The sequence below is a fragment of the Corvus brachyrhynchos genome, unplaced genomic scaffold (assembly GCF_000691975.1).
Source record: "Corvus brachyrhynchos isolate BGI_N302 unplaced genomic scaffold, ASM69197v1 scaffold23, whole genome shotgun sequence".
Lineage (NCBI taxonomy): Eukaryota > Metazoa > Chordata > Aves > Passeriformes > Corvidae > Corvus > Corvus brachyrhynchos.
Genome location: NW_008238983.1, coordinates 8,276,445 through 8,298,576, shown reverse-complemented (window position 1 = coordinate 8,298,576; position 22,132 = coordinate 8,276,445). Strand labels below are relative to the sequence as shown.

General features: G+C 39.0%; 1 protein-coding gene across 1 annotated transcript in view; it reads left to right on the top strand.

The window, feature by feature from the left end:
* TRIO (trio Rho guanine nucleotide exchange factor) overlaps nucleotides 1–22,132 on the top strand; it is a 180,223-nt gene that overhangs the window by 5,684 nt on the left and 152,407 nt on the right. Inside the window, 6 exon segments of the mRNA XM_008637193.2 lie at nucleotides 973–1,087; nucleotides 4,399–4,591; nucleotides 5,234–5,746; nucleotides 8,806–8,928; nucleotides 16,933–17,124; nucleotides 20,408–20,539. Of these exon segments, the coding sequence (XP_008635415.1) occupies nucleotides 973–1,087; nucleotides 4,399–4,591; nucleotides 5,234–5,746; nucleotides 8,806–8,928; nucleotides 16,933–17,124; nucleotides 20,408–20,539 (1,268 nt within the window).

The window sequence follows — 22,132 nt, the reverse complement described above, 5'->3', positions numbered from 1 at the left end:
GTGCAAAGATCCTTTCCCTGCTTTGAGACAGGTGTACCTTATCTGTCACCAGCAGGCTCAATGTCATATACACCAACCCATGATCTGAAAACCCAAAAGTCTCTCAGTGACACCAGGCTCGGAGCCAGGTATTGATCTGGTGGCTCTTCCCCTTTCTTCCCTTATCATTCCCTGCAACAGAAAGCATAGGGAAAACACTACCTGTGCTCCTGATCCCCCAACCAGTCATCCCAAGGCTTTCAGGGAGAGACTTCAATCACATCTCTCTTGATTGCCCTTGGGCTTCTTATTGCAATTTCTTGCTACCTCCCTGGAATATAGGTTAATAATAGTGGGTTTTCCCAAGGGCCATACCAGGGTAGGAAGCTTTCTCATTACATCTTTAACCTTGGGCCTAGGGAGGCAGCAGGCTTCATGAAGAAGTGGGTTAAGCTGGCACACTGGGTCTCTGTTCCCTTCAGAAGGGAGTCTCCTATGACAATGATCCATCTGTCTTCAACCTACTCACCTCCTCCCCGTGCTCTGTCACCAAGCGGAGGAGCTCCTCTACCTGGGCACACCTCCCACAGCTGTGCTCTCTGCTGCCATATCATCTAAATACTTGCCTACAATGTAGCATAATTCTATATTTAAATTAAATCTATACAATTGCTTAGTCAAAAATTAAAACACAACAGAGTGCCATTGCTGGAGATGTCACACTACCAGTCAAACTTGAAGGTGACTGTAATGTGTAAGTGTAATGCTCTGGTTATTCTTTCTTTCAATTTTTTTTGGAATTTGCTTTTCATTGTAGGAATTTTGACAGTATGCTGATTGATACTCCCAAAATTCAGTCTTAAGTTGGTCTCTAAATGATAGTGTTGGCATTTAAGATGAAACCACTTTTTAAAAAGTGTATACTGAAGACTAGTTCTGCAAACAAGAATTATGTTATGCTGTGGGGGTCTTCTAACATTTTTAATTTTTCAGGTGGCAGAGATAAGCGTGGAGGTCCCATTCTAACATTTCCAGCTCGTAGTAATCACGACAGAATACGGCAGGAAGACCTTAGAAGACTGATTTCGTATCTAGCATGTATTCCTAGGTAAGCCATGGTCTGATAACCTCTAAGGCTGTATAACAAAATAAATGGGTTATGTTACAGTACTTCCACAAGCTAGCAAACTGAATGAGTAAAGAACGTGAGCAAATCAATACCAGGTTTTGTCATTTGCTATTTTCAAATTGCTTTTTGGAAGAGAAATAATTACTCTGCCTTGTAAAAGGAAGGCTGCTGGCAAAACTGCTGGTGTGCTTTAGCTGGAAGTAGTTTGTGTCTTGGAAATGGCCATGCCGCTTTGGTGTTGCTGTGTTGAAGACTGCAAATACAACTCAAAGGCTTTCAGTACATCAATAATTAGAAACATGCTGGTCATCATTCACCATATGTCTTGTGTGGAGTGTGGTCAGCACAACGCTCCTGTTATTTGTGTTAGATAAGTCATACTGTCCTGATACAGCACAGAAATAACTAGGAGAAGGGTATGGGAAATTGCTTGTAAAGGTCTCAGATAAACCTGTGGAGTGATCTGTGAAAGTACTGATAGCATTGCATTATCAGCAATTTATGAATTGCAGTGAGCTGTTTAAATGAATTAGCAGAAGTCAAATCCAGTGCTAGTGTGTGTGTGCATATTTACACACCCATATATATATAGATGAAGTTGCATATATATATGAGATACTTTTAAAAAAGTTATGTATTTTATATGTATCTAAAAAGAGTTCCTTCATATAGAACTTTGCTTTGAGTAGTAATCAAGCTGGGGACAAAAATGATCCTAAGACTCTGACTTTAGGTCCGTCTTGGAACCTGCCAGCATTTGTTGCAGGCTGGAGCAGTGCTGACTGTGCTTGACTATGTTTGTCTATGACCTCAAGCAGCAGTTGTCATTACAGTTGAAAAAAATTCCTTGGACAACATCCCTGAGTGCAGTATCTTCCATGTTTCTGTAATGTGCTAATTTACAGATAGTCTTTACACTTGATGCAATCGAATGTCAGTTTCAGACTGAGAAAGGTGGTTTCATAAAAATAACTTCAAGGCATCTGGCTGAGAGTGTACATGGCCTCTGTTTTGTAAAGTTAACTGGGGGACTTGAGGGAAGTAGAGAAAGGAGAACAGGAAGAAGGCTTGAAATTTTTGCTTTCACATTCGAATGGTGAGGTGTATTCTAGCCATCTAGAGCTTCAAGTTGCTAGAGAAGTTAATAGATAAATATGCATCAAAATGTGTCCAAGAATTTTTTTAGAGATAATTGGGGCGAGAAACAGTCTTCCTTTGGCAAAAGGTGTATGTTAGTTCAGCATCAATAGATCTAAAATTAAAAGAAAGTTAGTGCATGTTCTATACTCTTTAAGCATGGCGAACTTTTGAGAATAAAGGGAGCTTTGTTAAAAGCAAGACTTGTTTTCATACAAGTTATGTTTAAGGGGCTGATCATGCGACTCTAGCTGATTAGAAGTTCCAGCTGGGACAAATATTCCCAAACTTTTGGTCTGTCAGTTATTTGTTGCAGTACTGTTTTGATGTAGATGAAGAATCACAGGTATCAGTTGTTGGCCAGAGATCTAAAAGCTAAAGTTTACTCAGTCTCACAATTTTACTGATTCTGTAATTTATCTGATTTAAAAATATAGCGAAACTTACATTATCACCACTGAGTGGAACAGGTATTTTAGTGTAGTCCAGGTTTACCAACACATGACCTTGGCTGACTAAAACCTCCCAAGAACAAATCTTGTGATGCTTGGCCAAAAGGGGTTCAGCTTGTGTGAGGTGATGGGGTTCCATGACAGAGGACACACCTGCACTGTATCACACCATGAGGGACCACTTTGGACACCCCAGTAGATGCATGCCTTGTGAATTAGTGGCAAGCAATCCTCAGTTTGGTGCTAGGATAGGGATTGGCTGAGCAGCACTCCTACTGCCATTTGGCCTTTCAATAATGGGTCTGTCTTTAAGCCAGTAGTTGTTTTTGTCCTTGAATCCTATGAGGATCCTAGAAAACATTTTCACCATGGTCAGAAAACTGTACGTTGTAGCCTACATGTATGCCAAGCTAGTTACTTTTAATATATTTTGCTTCTTCCATTGCCATTTTTGGCATTCCTATGGGCAGATGAGAGAGCCAGCATTTATCATAATAAACTCCTTTTTTGAAATGCTGTGGGATGTTTATTTTTTCTTCTTTTCCCTTTAAACTTTTCAAACTTATAAAAATCTTCCACTTCGAGGAACACATCACTTCTTCCAGATCTCCTGTGTCAGTCATAATCCATCTTTCTGCAGTGTGGTCAATAAGACTGTGTAAAATATGCCAGTGAAGCTTCCCTGCCTCTTGGACACTCTGAAAACCTCACCACATGAACTCTAGAATGGCATTTGAATTAGTCACATCCCCAAAAGTGACTCATACTCAAACAATGGACATTTGGTCCTTTTTCATAGTCTGTTAGCTATGAGGCATTGGTTTTGAAATATTTTCCTTCCTATGGTCATTCTCCAAGGTCATATAGCAAATTCTGCTGGAAGAAAATCAGAGTTTCTGGTGACGGTGGTGATTGTCACTTTTGATCAGTGATAAGAACTAAATGTACAGGAGGTATTGATGAAAAGAAATTAAATCTTCCATTCTCAGAGGAGGTGCTGGGGAATTTGAGTGTAAGGTCTGTCAAGTTTTGGACAGCAAAAATGAGCTCAAATTTTGTAGAAATAGATTGATGGGGTTTTCTTCACAACCATAAAATGCTGTGTTGTCCATTAACTATTCACAAATTGATCCTGTTACAAAAGAAATTTTTCTTTTGTAAAAAGAAGTTTTTCCTCTGCAGACTCTCTCAGATAGTATGGTTCTAAATCTGAGACAGTTTGAGAAAGTTGCAAAGTGATAGGTAAGAACAACTTGCTGTCTTCTGTCTTTCAGAGGATCCCCTCAATCATTAGAAAGACATGAATGTTATCATCAGTCAAATAAGTGTGTGTGTGTTTGTGTTCTGAAGAGTCAGTTGTAAATGAATTAGATGTTGCTGCTTTAGGAAATCGTTTGTTTACTATGTGTGTAAGGTGAGGGAGAAACAAGACTGGACAATGAATCATCATGAATATAAACAGTGGCAATGAAAGGGAATCTAATGGCAGGATATCAAATCAGCAACAGATATAATGCTATCACTCTCAAGGAGTTTGGCATGGGCATGAAAGAAGTGTCTTGAGAGGTTTGTGAGATCTGCTGTATATGGTGAGCAGTGAGACCCTGAGGAGACCACGTTCATTAGGCAGTGTGGTGCAGTGCAGTGCTGTGTTGGAAGCTGAAACACTTGCTTGATAACCTTTTCTTCTGTTTTCTGCAGTGAGGAAGTATGTAAACGAGGATTCACCGTCATTGTAGATATGCGTGGGTCAAAATGGGACTCCATAAAGCCTCTGCTGAAGATTTTACAGGAATCCTTTCCATGTTGTATTCATGTTGCACTGATAATCAAGCCAGACAATTTTTGGCAGAAACAGAGGACTAACTTTGGCAGCTCTAAGTTTGAGTTTGAGGTAATTTCCCCTATGGTATACAAATTTATAATTATTTTGTGGTTTTAAGTGTCCTCGCTAATGATCAACACCTTTAAAACTCTCAGATAAATTATATTCTGCCTGAAAGGAGAGGTACTTTAGACCAATGGTGCTAGAAGGAAGGTGGTTTTCTTCATGTACTTAGGCTAGGTAATTGTGCATGGTGTTGTTTATATTCTTTTTGTAAGCTGAAGAAAGATTGAATTAGGTTTTTCCCGCAATGGTGAAAACTTAGGTTTTGTCTCTTTATTATCTTAGTCTGCATTATGTTAATTGTGATATCTCCAGCATTCAGAGGAAATCAGCTGAATGAACCATGCTGTTATCTTCCTGCAGCTTTGCAATACACAAAGGCAAAACTTAATCAAAACATTAATCAAAAGAGTGATTGCTGTTTTGTTCTTAAATGTAGTGAGGTAAGAAAGAAATGTGGGGAAATACCTGCAAGACCTCCTGTCTTCTGCTGATCAGAATTGATACATGAACTATGTAAGAAAAGTTGTCGTGTGGAGTTCATGAGCAAAATGATCAATTGTTACAAAGAGAAAAGCAAAAACTTACAAGGAAATTTCAAATTCATTTCAGTAACACCACTTTTTTCTTTCCATTTTTATTTTTCAGACAAATATGGTGTCTCTGGAAGGCCTTACCAAAGTAGTTGATCCTTCTCAGCTAACCCCAGAATTTGATGGCTGTTTGGAATACAACCATGAGGAGTGGATAGAAATCAGAGTTGCCTTTGAGGACTACATTAGCAATGCAACCCATATGCTGTCCAGACTGGAGGAACTGCAAGATATATTGTCAAAAAAGGAAATGCCTCAGGACCTGGAAGGTGCTCGCAATATGATAGAGGAGCACTCACAATTAAAAAAGAAAGTCATTAAGGCCCCTATCGAGGACCTTGATGTGGAAGGACAAAAGCTGCTCCAGCGGATACAGAGCAGTGATAGCTTTCCCAAAAAGAACTCTGGGTCAGGGAATGCAGACTTACAGAACCTTTTACCCAAAGTATCCACCATGCTGGACAGGCTGCACTCAACACGGCAGCATCTGCATCAGATGTGGCATGTGCGGAAATTGAAATTGGACCAATGTTTTCAGCTCAGGCTGTTTGAGCAGGATGCTGAAAAGGTAAGGATTGAGCAAGGAGGGTATCAATGGCCGATACTTGATGGACTTGAAAGAAGTACCAAGGCTAACTGAAAACAGTAATTTTTGTCTTTGAAGTTAATCACTAGCCTTTTAATGAGAAAAAGGGACTTCTTGATTGAGAGGCACTCAGGGTCTTCTGGAGTAAAGGGCATGGGATAGTACTTCTAAGCTGTAAGGAACACAGGAAGCTCTTTCCGAAGAAAATTTTAACTGCTAATGACTTCAAAGCACTTATTTTGTTAAGCATTTGTTCCAGACAGATGCATCAAGTAAAGATGAATGCTGTGTACTTTATAAATACAGATGATTAAGGGCTACACTGGTCTTCTTTTTGAGTGATCTTTGGGAAGTGAGTGACAGGCAGTCAACAAAGTCAGAAGAGGCTGACATGGGGAACGGCTTCATTGATGCAGGGTTTGAAGTCCCAGGCTAAAAACTGATATATCTCTTCTGACAGTGCATATGTTATTAACAGGGGACTGAGTGATTTCAGAATGTTTCGGGCTAACCAGTCCCTTCAAATGAGAAAGTCTTTGATTGTCATGGAATTTGAAGAGGAACTATGGCAGGCAGTTTGCTTTTAGATGAACTCAAATAAGGTCTGTTTCCATGTAGAATGGTTTTGCAATCACTTATTATTGACTTACCATGGAACAAATAGCTTTAAGGAAGGGTGGGGAGTTTTTCTCTGGGAGTAGTAGTAACTAGACTACGCAGTCAAGTGGTAAGTAGAGTTTTTGTCAGAGTTCTTAAAGTATTCAGATTTCTTAAAGTATTTTACATAAGATTGCCTGAACTGCATGAGACCAACAGTCGGTGTTAAACCAGTATTCTGCTCTCCAGCAGCTGTCACAAGCAGATGCAAGGAGAAGAGTAAAAGCAGAACAAACATGTAAAACTTAACTTCTTCCTGCTTCTTCATTTGTATTCTTCACCCATACTTTCGCTTACCCTCATCATTTCAGCTCAGGCACTTTCTTTACACTACTGTAATATTTTCTGCCGTGTTTAAAAAAATAAATATTTTTTCAAAGTACCATTTAAAGCAAATATTTACTGGATGGATACAGCTGAAAATAGTAGGGACATTTAGAGAGTTGGAAGAAAAGATAAAATTATTACCTATTTCTAAAATTATTTAGAAAATAATGCAAGCTGTTGCTCTAGTGTTGCTCTTTCAGACCCAAATGCATTTTATCGACCTTGGAGCCACTTCGTTACAGAATTAATTATTCTGCATTATAGCATATCTTTCAGTACCTTGTGAGCACCATCAGAATGTATTTTGTTGGTTTGCTTATATTTTATCAAATTGCTTACATAACTTGGGCTTTAAAAAACTTCTTGTGAAATACTTGAGCCTGTGGGATTGACCTCTGTCCTGCCATGTGGTTGTGTAAGCTCCTATCAGTGTTTTCTATGTTTCTGATTCCAAGAATAAGTCTATATTAAATGAACACATCTTTCTTTTGGAAGGGAAATATTAGGCACCTCAAAATGAGGTTGACAGCAGCCACCATACCTGGGACTGTTTTTCTCTCATTAGCCAGTAAAAAAAAAAAGATTAAAAAGAAGGTTTGTGTAGTATCCCAACTCAATTTTGGATTAAGACCCTTACCTTAATCTACTTGCAGCCCTTATTTTTACTGCTTGTGTCAGATTAGATTTCACAGCTCATGACTTTTATCAGTGTATGTCTGTGTTTTACTGAAATGTGGGAAAGGATGGGATCTTTGTTGGAAAGAAAAAGGTTATTGCATGGGGAGAAATAAACATGTTCCTTTTGGAGGACTTGCTCAACTTAGTGCAAGAAATTTGGACTGGTTCAGGAGAAGAGAAAGCAAAAAAGGGACAAGGTGGGAGGGAATCTGATTGGAATTGCCCTTCAAGTGTCTGAAGGCAGCAAATTCAGGTGACCTAGGGAAGAGTGGTCACAAGCAGTACCAGTGTCTGTTTTGAATAACGTTCTAACACATCTTCACTGAGTTCTAGATAAAAAGCTTAAAATTTTAGTAGTATGGGATCAGCTGTCTCAGTTGTCTAAACTTCAAAAGTTTGGTTTACAGTTCTTACCATATTGTGGTCTACTTACAATTTAGTTTGTCGTGGACTTGGGACAAATAGTGGATTTGATAATGTTGTTCTGTTAGCCGGCATATTTTGAAAGATCTTTAAATGAATGGTTACTGCTACCGTTTTTTCCTGGACAAACTATTTCAGCTTATCCAGAGAGCAGGTGTGTCCCTTTTGCTTGGATATAGCAAAGATTTCAAGACCATTGTGAGCAGGTGGGGTGTTAAACAGCTCTTTGCTGTGTTGCTTGGTCTTTGAAAACTTTGTTTTCCAGTGCCACTGTTAACATACCTGTGTGCCTTCATTGTCATATAAGGTCTGTCCTAAAATTTATTGGAATATTAAAATGCTCCTTTTTTTCTTTTTAAAAACAAGCATATTTAAAGATTACTCGTAAATTTCTCTGGAAGAAAGTAACATGTAACTCTGTGCTCACGTATACTTTTAATAATTCATCTAGAAATAGAATAGTTTTCAAATCTGCTGTAAAGTTATGAAGTAAAAATATTAACTTGCTGCCGAAGTACTTGATCAGCATGAAAGAATTTATATTTAATTTCCATGAGTTGCCATTTTCATTCTAAACTGCTAAGCTGCTGGTGTCAGTAAGTGTTGACACTAGATAACATAAAAGCTTGGCAACTCAGGGCTGTGCTCCAAGTCTGTTTGTTTACTATGACTTCTTTGTAATAATGAAGTTTACAATTATGACATTACTGTAGCTCATTGAGATAAAGACCTATCGTAAAGATAATAGTAACAGCCTCAGCAGTTTGATCCAGAAAGACAGATTTCAGCAATGATTGGGTTAAAATGTACAGTAACTTACAATGGAAAGAGCATCAGTGTTAATTTTCATGGCCTTAGACTGTATTCTGTGTTCACAGATATCTTACATTGCTTGTCTATGGTTTCTGCCGTAACAAATTATTGAACTTTCTCCTTTCCTTAATATTTTCATGTAGATGTTTGACTGGATCACACACAACAAAGGACTGTTTCTAAACAACTACACAGAGATTGGAACCAGTCACCCCCACGCGATGGAGCTTCAGACACAGCACAATCACTTTGCCATGAACTGTATGGTAAGAACAGGCCTCCCTGCACAGCACAGCTCAGACATGCTGGCTATTTGTTCTTTGTTAAGGTAGAATTTGTAAGTACGTAGACACAGATCAGTCCTTCTTTACAAGTAGTGCAAATTTGTGTTTGAGCAGTGAAGTTATAAAACACAGCGCAAGAAAATAAAGGGTGGTCAAGTACCAAGGTACTGTGATAAAGCAAATTGTTTTGACAAATGGCAGTGTTCAACATAAGCTCAGCACCTCTCAAATACAAGCGTCCAAGCTTCTAGAACCTGGGATGTGTCTTTGAGCACCACCTTGGGTCTTGTAGGAAATTGCAGAGAATCATGTATAATACAGATTTTAGCTCTGCATTCTGAAAGAAATACCTCTCAGGATCTTCTGAATAGATTTTAACTCAGACAAAACGTTCAGAGAAGTAACTGAGCCTGGTGTAATAATTTTCCATGGTTTTAAGAAGACACTTCTCATTTTTGGCACAGTAGAATGGAGCTAAAGCAAACAATTTTTTTGGTCAAATATCATCAGTAGGCTGTAATAAAAAAATTGGATTTTAACTGGCAACGAGTGAAAGCTTTTTTACTTTCAGTTTCATGAATTGCTGTTTGAACATGGGGACAAAATTCTCAAGTACATTTTAGGTCCTTTACACATTGTAGGTGTTTAAATAACCTTGGGAGTCTGGGCCTAAATCCAGTTCCTGTTTGTCAGATCAATGAAAGAAGAACACTACCAGTCTTGTTACAAATGAACATTCTTGGCAGTCCAAGGATGGGAATTGAATTAAAGTATGGTTGAAATGATCAACTCTTGCAAGAGGGTTTTTCTGTAGAACAGGACTACTAAATGTGGAAAGTGACAAAATAAACTTAGCTAGGTTGTGTGTCTTGCTAAAGTAATGGCAGGACTAGTAAGGCAGCTCTTGTGTACGGTGCAGCTGGAGGTAAGACAATGGAAGACACGATTAGAGAAGGCACATTTTCTTCTTTTGCAACTCAGCTCTGTTTCCAAAAGTTCAAAAAAATTAAAATCTATATGAGCTTTCTGCAAAGAGTAAAGCAAATGCTGGGGGACTTTGTAATTAAGTTATGTAACATCGTATATGGTTTTGACCGTTAGGTTTGGTTCATGGCATGGGGAATTGCTGCCTTATGGAGCACCTTGTTGTTGTTCCTCACTGCTCTGCATATGAAGTAGAGCAGAAAGAAACACAGGATAACAGTAGGTGTCATTGACATGAGATAACTTTTGGAACTCAGTAATTTTGAGTGGCCTTCCAGGCAATTCTTGGACTTGTATTCTAAAGGTTAAATTCTTCTTCTGTAAGCCTGTCCTGATATTAGTCACTGTTGTCCTCTTTTCTTCAAATTAGATGACTTTTTTATTTTTTTTCCTTCTTTCAGACTGCTCGGATGCTATCAACAGTAGGGAGCACTTGAGTGAGGCAGCATAATCCTTCCTGCTCTGTGTTGCTATTAGTCTTTTGCTGTTAATCTCTCCTTTGCCTTTAGTTGTCAAATGCATTAATTACAGGGGACTTTTTCTCAGCCTGCAAGATGATTTCGTAAAGCGTACAAGGAGTAGTTTGAATTTGGGGCAAATTAGGCTATGTGAACTTTCAAAAGGGTGAAAACGAGCTACATTTTCTTCTGTAGCACAGCCCCTCCAGAAGGGGTTCTCTGCCACAGAACAGGAAAATGTAAATTCAGAATGATTGGTCCCTGGTTTTGATTTAAGCAGCATTCAGATTATCTGGGTTTTATTTGGTTAAACGGCAAAAGCCTTTCATACAGATTAGGGGCAGAGATTAAACTGAATGTAACATAAAAAATGACGTGAACTGATTGAATTTTGGCAGGCTTTATTTTTCATTAGCTTTAACTGGAAAAATGTTGGGCAGTCTTAACTCCTGCAAGCATGTTTAGCTTCTCCCTGACTACTCTCCACATATGCTCTGTGCTTAACAAGCTGCTGTTTGTTCACTCTTCCTGTCAGTGTAACTCTTCAGTAATCAAAGTGGATTTAAGGTCTCTTGTGTGAATACTCTTAACACCAGAAGTGGAATTTAACTTTTAACCTATCTACAACCATGTGAAATAATTCATTTGGATGGAGTAGAGAAAGGGAGGAAGACAACTACATATAAGCTTTATTTATTGCAGGAGATTTTGGAGGCTTTTCATTGTGGCCCTAATTGGACCTTAATAGATCTTGCTTTCTAGTCAATTTTCTTAGGCTCACTTGAGGTAGGGAAGGACTGTTCAAAGGATAAATGCTCCCCAAGCAGCTAAATGCAACCTCTTGCGCTTGCTCACAGCTTAAGTCTGATAATTGATGTTGCAGCTGCTTTTCCCAACACATTGTGGTTGCTGCGGGGCACGTGCTCCCCTCCACAGCAGGTGCTACCCTCTGTCAATAGCTGGGTCTCTCATGTCCCCTTCCTTCCCAAGTAACAGTTTGTTTCCAAGAGGTGGAGGGCAACTTCTGCAGCTGCTTATGCCAAACTTGGATGAGAAAGAGTGACAGCCTTTGGGTCAGATGCCGAAATTTTGATCTGGTCTTCCAGTCTGAAACAAGCCACCTGGATGTAAACCATTGTGAAAGCTACTTACTTCCTGTCGTGGACAAGAGTTAGTTACATCAAGGACAAAGAGAATTTGCTGAATTTTTAAAAAAAAATTTCTTGTAATGGCTTTATGCCATTTTTAGAATCTTGGTTTTCAGTAAGAACACAAAATAGTTGGAAGTGTGAACCAAATGTTCTAAAACAACGAAGTAAAGAACACATCCAGGGAGGAGATTTAAGTTTACTTTCACCAGTTTCATTAGCAAATGGTATACCTAGGAATCTTGTGTATTCATGTGGTTGCACTTCAAGGTAACAGGAGTAAGTTCATGCAAGTCTTAAGCTTAATACACAGACTGGTTCTCGCTGCAATGAATCTGTCCCAGAGAAGAGCTGGATTGGTGTAGTGCTGTGCATTAAAGAGGGACATATGTTTGGTTACCATGGATTAGCATACAGGTTGATGTGACTAAAAGAGCTACTGATTGAAGGATAGTTCACAGGTGCAGCCATAGGTATGTGTCTTCCTGTTAGGGAATTTGAGAAGCTGTGCACTGATAAAAGTCAAGGTCTCAATGATTCTGCTCTCTAAAGATGAGGATGGATTTTCAGTGCAATTTTAAAGGCCTGCTTTCAGCAACAGTAAATTGCTGTTGTCAAGTCTGGAGATTTATTTGAGTTAAGCAATACTCAGTTTCAGCTTGATGTTCCCATTTGGGTGACTAAACCAATGCTTCACTTCTCAAAACAAGTTCTTAGTACCTTTTAAGGGAGAAACTTTCAAATAAAGCATCATAGGAGTTACAAGTACAAAAGTTATGTATTGAGTTTCTGAACTGAGAGAATAAAGTACCCATGATTATATGATTAGTCTGTCTTGCATGCAAGAGTAGGAAAGACTGATTATGTGTCTGTCCACTCTTTTCCTGCCATTTTCTATACATCTGCTGGGACACAAGGAAGACAAGAAGTCATGTGAAATACAGGTGAAGAGTAGGATGTTGTCTGCTTGAACGTTTTCTGCTCTTGTTGCTAGATCAGATGGCCTTGTGTTCATTGCAGTTTAACTGTGCCTCTCCCTGCACTGGGGAGGGTTAAAATGCTTGAAGAGTGATGCAGGCAAAATGAAACTTTGTTTGGAGAAAGCTGACACATGCTACTATTAAAGGATGTGCTATGACTGCTTCTTGTCTCAGTGTTGATAGGACCATGAGTGGAAGTTACATTTATTAACCATAATCCAAAAACTCCTATGTCAATTGTAGGCGTATTGCTAAGTTGATTAATGTTCTCAGAACAGGCTGTTTGCATACACTAAACCATTTTATCAAGGTAGTAATCAAATACTGAATGCTATCCAAAAAGAGAGTGTCAGAGATGAGCACTGGTGAGAGCTTTGGGATGTTAAAATATGAGCACTGTGATTGACTATCACTAGGTTTAGAGAGTTAAAAGTTAAAAGTCTTGCTCAAATCCAGACACAGGGACTGGTACAAATGAAAGCATGAAGTCAGGTGAGGTAAAATCACGTTAGCTTAGAGGCAGTGTAATTTTTTCCTTCTCCTCTGTACCACTGACATATTTCACCCTTGAGATTCTTTTTACTTTAAATATGTATTTTTGTAACCATACAGATTTGTCACTTGAGATAGACTTAAGCACCATGTGAATTCTAGACTGCCCTTGGTCCTCAGGATTTGGGCAAATGAGAGCAAGACCACAGGTGTACATCCCTAAGAGAATCTTTATGGTGCCAGAGCAGTTAATGCTTAGACACAATGTGTGGATGCCGCCAGCCTGAGAATAGACTGAAAAGGTAAAATGAGTTCAAGCTGTTTTTGGCTTCTGAGGAGCGCTCCAAAGTCAGCAAGACTAAATAGAACAGGCTAGATGTGCAGTCCTTAAGAGGGAGGAAGCAAATAAACAGATTTTAAAAAGCACTCAGCTACTGAGGTGTTGATACAGCAACAAGTATGTTCATGTCAATGAATCACAAACTAAAGGAATAGACAGTGGTGTTACTGAAAAGAAGTAGGTTTTATTTCACTCTTGGTACTTTTTGGGGTGGCTGAACTTCAGATTTGTAAAGAAAATGCTGTGATTCAGTTGGTCCTACTAGAGAACTAGGTCCAGTTTAAAGCCCCATACTTAGTTCTGTAATGGGAAACATCTACATGAAAGTGATGTGGCTGTAGGGAGAGTTTGAATGCATGGGCATTTACTATGATTAAGTAAAGGTGGGTGAAAAGTAAAGGAGGAAAGAAGGTAGTGTTGGTGTTGGACTGTATAGTCTTGCAGTAAGATTCCCCAGGTCCACTGTGAAAAATGTAGGAAAGAGATGAGAAATTTGAAGGAAGTTAGAGTGAAATTATATTGCACATGTTCCAGTGCTGATAGCAATGGTTAAATAGTTACCTGAGAATACTTAGAAGATCCTTTTAATTGAAGAACAGGTTAAACACTTTCCTTAATTGCAGCTTGGATGTTGCCAAGTTTATATTTTTTCAAGGGAATAGATCAGGTTTTACCTTTAGTTGTCCTGCAGCCCTCATCGTTGAAGTTTGTATTCCCAAACCGAAAGTTTTACTGTTGCTTCAAAGATGAGACTAGAAGAAATGTTAGAGAACATGTAAATCACTAAAGCAGGTGTTAATTCATACATTAATACTACACCATGTTTGGTGGTCATTTGTGTGTGAAGTGGCAGATGATTTGAAAATTCCATTGCTAAATTCTTTCTATCACAGTAAAATAGTTCCAGCTCACTACAGTCCATATAGAGGTGCCACTTACGAAGCTTACAGGCCGTGTCACTGAGTTGCTGGCATTTAAAACTGAACGCGTAGTAGTCTCTGTGTCAGAAAACTGCTGTTTGAAATCTTGGAGCTAAACAAACATTTTCTAAGTGGGCCTGGGAAAATCAGGAAGTAAAATGGAACCTTCAGGTTACCTGCCAGCTTTATTTTGTGTGAGTGTGGTAGAAGTTCAGTTGAGCTGGTAGGCTGTCACCTGTATTTTTCCTGTGTATTTGCCTTTCAGCCATGCATCAAAGAATGACACAGCACAGTTAGGCTACTAATCTGTGTTGCTTTGCTGAGCAATACTTTTTTTCATTTGTATACTCCCTTTAGAGGAAAAATCTGCAATGAGGAGCTTTCCAGATATGGTAAGGTGTCCTTTCAGCTTCTGGCTAAAGAGCGTTTTGAGAGAAAATAATCATGCTAGGTACATTTGTAACCTTACTAAACACACTGTAATGCAGTAACTTGAATAGTTACCTTTTAAGTCTTGTTACAATAGTCGTGTGTGTAACACAGTGAAAGAACTGCATCATCACATTAGCCTTTCACCTTTGAGACAGTTGATACGCACTCAGAAGCTGCAGGTGCTTCGTGCAGATTCACGTGGTGTAAATGAGGTCACTAAATAAGACTTTATCAGTTATTACCTCATAGCTGTTGCTTCCTTAACTAAAGCCAGGGTGGAAATGCATACAATGAGTAAGATATCAGTCTCTGGTAAATTTGCACCCGATCACTTGTAACAGTGTTTCTCATTCTCAAGCAGTGTGCAACATATGCAGTTGTCTTATAATAATGACACTGGAATTGCCTGGCCTTCTAGGAAATTTAGCAAAATTTGTTGACCTTCAAGGGTCAATTAAACACAGTCTAATTGTAGTGAGTTGCTATTGCAGATTCTTTTCCTCCTTAAATAAATCTATCTCATTTGGGTCATTGCATTCTAAAATACTGACACTTAAAACTTTGGTAGATATATCACATAGTGAGGTAAAAGGGTTAGATTATTGTAAGTTTTTTTCTTGGTTGGTTTTCTTTTGAGGAAAGGAATGTGGTGTACATAGCTTGGAAAGTGTTCAATGTCAGCATTTTAGTTCATATTCATACTGCTACAGGCTGTATTCTTCCACACGTGTGAAGCCTGATTGCCATGGGAAAATGAATACATGTTAACCACAGCTCAGTTTTAATTTGTTTTACTTAATGGTTACTGTGCCATGTCCTTCATTTTTAACTGCTGTTCCAGAATTTCCAAAATTGCTTTATTATGATACAGAAAAAGTTCAAATGGCTGTCTACTACAGCCTTTATTCTTTTCTCTTTTGGCACTTGTTTCTTCTCACAACTGTAAAGACCATCTAATGGCTTTCTGTATTCATTTAACAGTCTTGTATTTATGCTACACTTTTAATAGGCCAAAATGCTCTCTTTTAAATTTTGTTGGAAATAGGAGATTTGTACTCTGCCAGTTGTTTGGCTGTGCTTAAAAAGCAGAGCATAGATGTGTGGGGTAACCTAAAAAATTAAGAGGTGGCACTGTGCAGAAAGGAAAACCAGCCAACATGACACTGCTGTGCTCAGTGTATTAAGTGGACCAGCTGAGGTGTAGGCTGTGTCAGGTATGCTCCTGCTTGCATACATGCATACAGTTTACAATCAATAGGGACCTGTCCTAATTGTCACTCAGATGAGTCTGGACAGTGAAGCCTGGAGGGACTGTAACACTTGCGCCAGCCAGTCCATGTCAAGCTCTGGGCAATGGCTGAATGCCAGCAGGTCATGGTTCCACCTGATTTGCTCAGTGTCTGGTGGTTGTACTGGGTGATCTCCAGCCTCAACAATTCTAAGAACTTAATTCAGATGTATAGGAGTCTGCCCAATTGAAGGAAGTGTCAACTCCATGTTACACACATGTAGCTCTGAAAGAGTTACTCAGAAAACTTTTGGTGGCAAAGTTGTTCTTGTTTTACTTCACAGGAATCAGAAACTTGATTTACAGTTAGATTAGATTGACAAAGAGCCATCAGTGACTAATGCCAGTATGCTAGGGAATACTTCTGATCTTGGACCTTATTTGTCTAATTTTCAGTGCTAGCTCTGAGGCAATATAGCAGCAAGAAAATAAAATGTAAAACTGTTAATTTCTTGTAGCTCAGAGTTCTTTATTTTGTTTCTTTAAAAGTTACTTTCAGAAATTGATGTAAAGGTTCACAGATGTTGCACACAAGCATACTGTGGATAGATCAAGAGCTTAGTAATGATTCTTCAGTTTTCCTATATTGTGTATATCTGAATCTCTTGTTGACTTGAATGTCTGTAAACATTTTTATTGTGGTTGTTGTGAAATATGGTTATTTCATCCTCTTTATTGTAATAATGTGTCTTTATGAAATATAAATTGGCTTAAGCTGATTGTTAACATGAGTTTTAGACGGGTTATTTCAAGTCATCCTTCTCACTTGTCAGTTATGGATTGACTGTTACTGTATACACCTAGGTTCCAAAGTTTAGTATGCATAAACCTGCCAAATAAAACCGGACTGTTTTCAGTATTGTGATAGAGTTTTTTAGGAATATACTTCTGTATTTAATTGGTGTGCTAACTTGCACTAATTTTTCCCTCTTTCTTCTCCACAGAATGTGTATGTAAACATCAGCCGCATCATGTCAGTAGCAAACCGCCTGATCGAGTCTGGCCATTATGCTTCACAGCAAATCAAACAGATTGCCAGTCAATTGGAGCAGGAGTGGAAGGCATTTGCTGCAGCCTTGGATGAACGGAGCACGTTACTGGACATGTCCTCCATCTTCCATCAAAAAGCTGAACAGGTTAGTGAATAGGGAGGGCATCAACAAAAGTGTATGTGCTGGAACAGTGAGTTGTGCAGTTTGCTTTTGCTTTGGACAAAAGTGCAAGAAAGTGATTGAAAAGGTTGACAACACAGCCAGAATATTTATTTCTGCCGATTTCAATACTCAAACAAAACCTTGTTCTCCTTAGTTTAGCCCACTGGCCTTAAATTCTCCATAAAATGCTTTGCTCATTTCAGTGCAAGATAAAATAACCAAATTAGCTATATGAATCAAAATGAAGTGGACAGAAATGCTTAAATATATAAGGCTTTTAAGTATCGATATAATGCCTTTCCTACATCTAGAAACTACTGCTTCTTTTATTGTCCTCACCACTCAACTCCAATCAGTCCTTGAGTGTCAAGATTTAACTCATAATAATTGCTTATAGAAAACATAGGTTGAACTGGCCTGAAAGTTGAAAAGTTAATTAACTGTCTTCTGAATCTGAAATTGTGGTGGGAGATGTTTACTTAGTATTCCGTAAGAGATTCCTCCTATGCTAAAAAAACATTTTAGCTTTAGGCCTATACCAATTATTTAAATTAAGTCATTAACCGTGTGTAACTGCCAGAGAAGAGGTATATGTAGGGGAAATAGGAATAAATATCCCCAAGTTAGTAATCTTAATGGCGAAAGCATGTTTTGCCCTCAAGGGAGTTCAGTTCTGAAGGAGCTGCTGTGTGTGCGCAGTTGAGTCACCCGCTGATCTCGTAGACTGACTGCTCTGTGCATCCCTGGTGTGTTTGGAGAGCAGAGGCTCTTGGATGGGTATGGCTCATGGAAGCTCTGGTGTGCTCTATGTAGATACTTTTCTTTCAATTTGCCTTGCTAAATTACATCCAAGGAAATGTCTCATGTCTGACATAACTTTAATTTGGAATGAATGAAGGAAGCACTTGGGAGCTGAAAACTTCAGAAACAGAGAGAGGTGGTACAGTTGATTTTAAGACATTTTTTCCCTGATTTCTAGTACATGGATATTTAACTTGATAAATATCTAGATATTAGAAATGAGAATGTATTAAGATGAAAATACACATTGCTTTTCATTATGGTAGTGGTGACATTGGTTTAATGTCCTTAGACAGACTAAGGTAAATTATATAAAATGATGCCACTATAATAAGTCCTTTTAGCAGGTTTTACAGAAAAGCTGCACAAAAATGAGATGAAGGAATAGTTTCCTGATAGAAAAGTCACCAGTCAGCTTGAAGTGTTTGATAGATGCTATTCGGTACCTTATCAGTACTGATGCTTTTCTAATTATTTGGATCATTCGGGTTTACGTTTAAGCGCTTTCAGCCATACATGTAGAAGAGAGACAGATGAATGAATGTGAACAGCTAGGTATACCTTGACTCAAATGCTGTCATTTTTCATAACAAAAGTAATAAATTATGCTCATCAGAAGTCAGGGGACTAAATTTTGTGTGATAGTATGCTGGGCAACTGTAGTGAGGGTCAGTGTTACCTTCTTTACCACTTAATATAAGTGTAAACAGGAGGAAAGAGAGAAAATAGTGCAGCATCTGCTGGGGTTAATTTACTTTTAATTGCTCCTTCTGCAGTTTTCATTTTATGATTAGCTGCGATGGATTGCCCTAGTTGCTTTGTTAGATACCTGCCTGTGATATATTAGCTGTTTCATTAACAGTGGAGAGTGAGTTCAAGGAAAGAGGGTTTGGAATGTGAGGAATGACCCCTTTAGAGGCTGGTGACGCTTGACCTACATAAAAAGATTAAAAAGTAAGCAGCCCAAGAAAAAACACACCCGTCTTGAATACATGTGTTCTCTTGCAAGTGACAGGTAAGTGTCGCTGCCTACTGTCAGACACCGTGAAGACTGCACCAGCTATCAGTGCCTGCTCACTGGTGCACATGGGAGCTTCTATTAATGTTCAGTGCTTAACATTCGAGATGTTTTAAACTGGCCCTTAATGAGAATTAAATAAGTATTTTAGAGCTAAGTATTCTACCACCCTTCTGCCCAGCTATCAAACAATAGAAGAGTACCAGAAGTGATCTATGAATTCCTCTTTCTACAAAAGACTACATGTTCTCCAAGAATTAAGATATGTATGGTGAGACAAATGGCTTGGTCTCATAACTTTTGAGTCTTGAACTTGAAATGAATAGAGGAAATTTATTTTACAGAGCTCACATGTGCTTGGCTCTACGAGGTTTAACAACTATGAAAACTCCTAGAAAAAAAGATTCTTTTTTCCTCTTTCCTTTCCTAGCATAGCAGGGGTTTAAAATTCATGCCCCCTAGCTGTGAAAAATAAGTCGGCAGAACTTCTGCTATGCATATAGCTGTGATGGCAGTTTCTTGTCTGTCAAGACAGCTTAAACTTCAGGCATAACTTAAGTCGTCTGCAGAAGAGATTTCTGTTGCAGTGTCCTCAATTTCCCCTGAAAGGCTTGACTCGAGCAGCTATGCTGACATAGCTGTGTGCTCAAAGTTCAGTGCTAGTCCTAGGAGACCTCTGGTCAAGTTGTAAATCCCTTACATGCTTGCTGCTGTAGTAGCTTGCCAAATGGATTTAGTGTTTCTCTGCATGTAGACGTTAGTTCTTTGGGGACTGAGGTGTGAATTCACAGTGCCCTGGCACTGCTTTGCTTCCTTGATAACCTATTTCCAGCAAAAGGTAACTATGGAGTGTTTCAGTGAATGGTTCACCAGTAATTCTTTGTGTGCATGTACAAAGAAACATGGTTTTCTCTGAAGATTAAAAATAGGTGAGGTGATAAACCTCATGATACCATGAGTGTCTGCACAGGGAGCTGATGGATAAAAACCAAGGGTCTGGACTTGAAAGCTGTAGCATGTTTTACTGCCTCGTGTAAACAAGACCTTAACTGGCTTTCATGTTTCTGAAATGGTAGGTGCAGGGTGAAGGAAACATTTTCTTAGCTGCAAAGTCAAGAAAAGGAGCAAGAGTAAACTTGAAGCATCAATATTGCCAACAGTTGAATTGGTTCTGAAGACTGCCAACATACAGCTAGATCTGCCTGTCTCCAAACTACTCAAAGAGTTTCAGATACCTAAAAGCACAAGTATAGTCAGACTTGAATATTTCTTTCTATTCTGGTATAAACTTTTGGTTATTTCAGAGAGAAATACTGTAAAGACTTTTCACTTAAAAGAAGTCTTTTCAGTGTCTGTCACACAGATTAACATCCTTTTGTGTATTACCATTGTGTGTGCTTAATGGTAGAAACCAAAATCAAGCTGAGTGTTTCTTCTCTGTTGCAGTACATGAGCAATGTAGACTCATGGTGTAAAGCCTGTGGTGAGGTGGAGCTTCCCTCAGAACTGCAAGATTTAGAAGATGCTATCCATCATCATCAAGGGATATATGAGCATATTACCTTGGCTTACTCTGAGGTCAGTGTCTTTCCTTAGATAAAATTGTGTCGTGTTAAGTTTGGATCATGAATCGGTATCACTTGTTGCATTGGAAATTAGCTGGAAAGTCAAGTGCCAAGCTTCTTTTAAAATTTCATATACTGTATTTTGCTACTGTTGTTCAAAAGTGGAGTGTTAAAGTCTTCCCCTTAATCTTTGGAAAGAAATTAAAAGGTGAGATTTAACCATGTGTGGTACAAACAACCCTTGGAGCACTAAGTACGTTTTAATTTGCATTTCCATACTGCTGCCTTTGAATAGCAGTGTGATACTAGTGTTTAAACATTTACTTGAAGGGAAGTTAGCTGGTGTCTGGGTTTGAGACAAGTTTAGGAAGAAACATCCTGTAATGAACATCACCTCCCCAGAAGACAGGTTTCAGCACTCCCTTCCCCACTGATAGAAGAGGAATTTCTTGGATGAAAGTGAAAAAAACTATATATTTAACAAGCAGAGTGCCAGCAGGGCACAGGAAACAAATGACTCTGTTAGATGATAAACCTCCTCGATGCAGAGAAAGCTGGTGGATTTAGAGTTCCCTCTGTAGCTGGCTCGGCCCCTCCCAAGGTCCAAGACTGGGATGCGGCATCCCTGCAGCCTCCCTGCTGGTCCAGGGGTCCAGTGATCTAGTTCTCAGATCACAGCTGGGCTGAACAGTTCCAGAGGAAGAATTAGTTTCAGAGGATTTCTTGCCTCAGCTAACCTCCCTGCTTTTAGGCTAGCTAAAAACAGGGAGGTGCTCCCTCAGCTCTGCAGTGGTGAGAACATGGGGGAGTGTATATGAGTCCTTGAACACAAACTGTGCTGAAGAATTTGCCTGGCTTCTCTCCCCCCTCTGCTGGACCCAGCTTAAAGCTATGGGACCCATTTGTGGGCATAAAGCAGACAATAGGGAAATACAGTATTTTCATAAAATCACCCCAAGACAGCTGGGCATTCTTTGGGAAGGTATTCTGTTGGCATGGATTGCTCTAAGTGTGTTTTGAAAATCCACCTCTGAAATGGCCTCACAAAAAAGGCTTAACCACCAAAGGATGTCATTTGAGAAGCCAGAAGGTAATGCACTTAGTTTCATCAAGCTCAAAGACACTTAAATGAGTTAGCATGCCTATGTAGTCAGCGTTTGTAAGATTAGCATACCTGTTACGGTATCCCACAGTGGTAGGGAGGAGAAGAGAGATCCAACAGGCAGGAATTGTGCAGCAAGATTGATTTATTTAATTATTTTACAACTCTTTTATAGACTTTTTTCTTCATAGTCTTATTGGTCAAAGGATCAGCCACCCCTTGGGGATAATTGGCTAAAATCCTAAAACATCCATTGTCAAAATATTTTCCTACGATACCATAAACAAGGCTCTGCAAGGTTGCAGGTGTTCATAGTTTATTGAATCTGCTAATATCTTCCGTGAGAGAGAAAAGTATCTCACGGCACTGGAAAAAAGCAAGAGAAGATCTTGCTAGCAGCAGTATTTGTATCCACACATACCCTATGCTGCTGCTCTAATCTTGGACTCGGCACACACTGGAATCATAATATTTGTCACTATTTCTAATAGTTGTATTTACAAC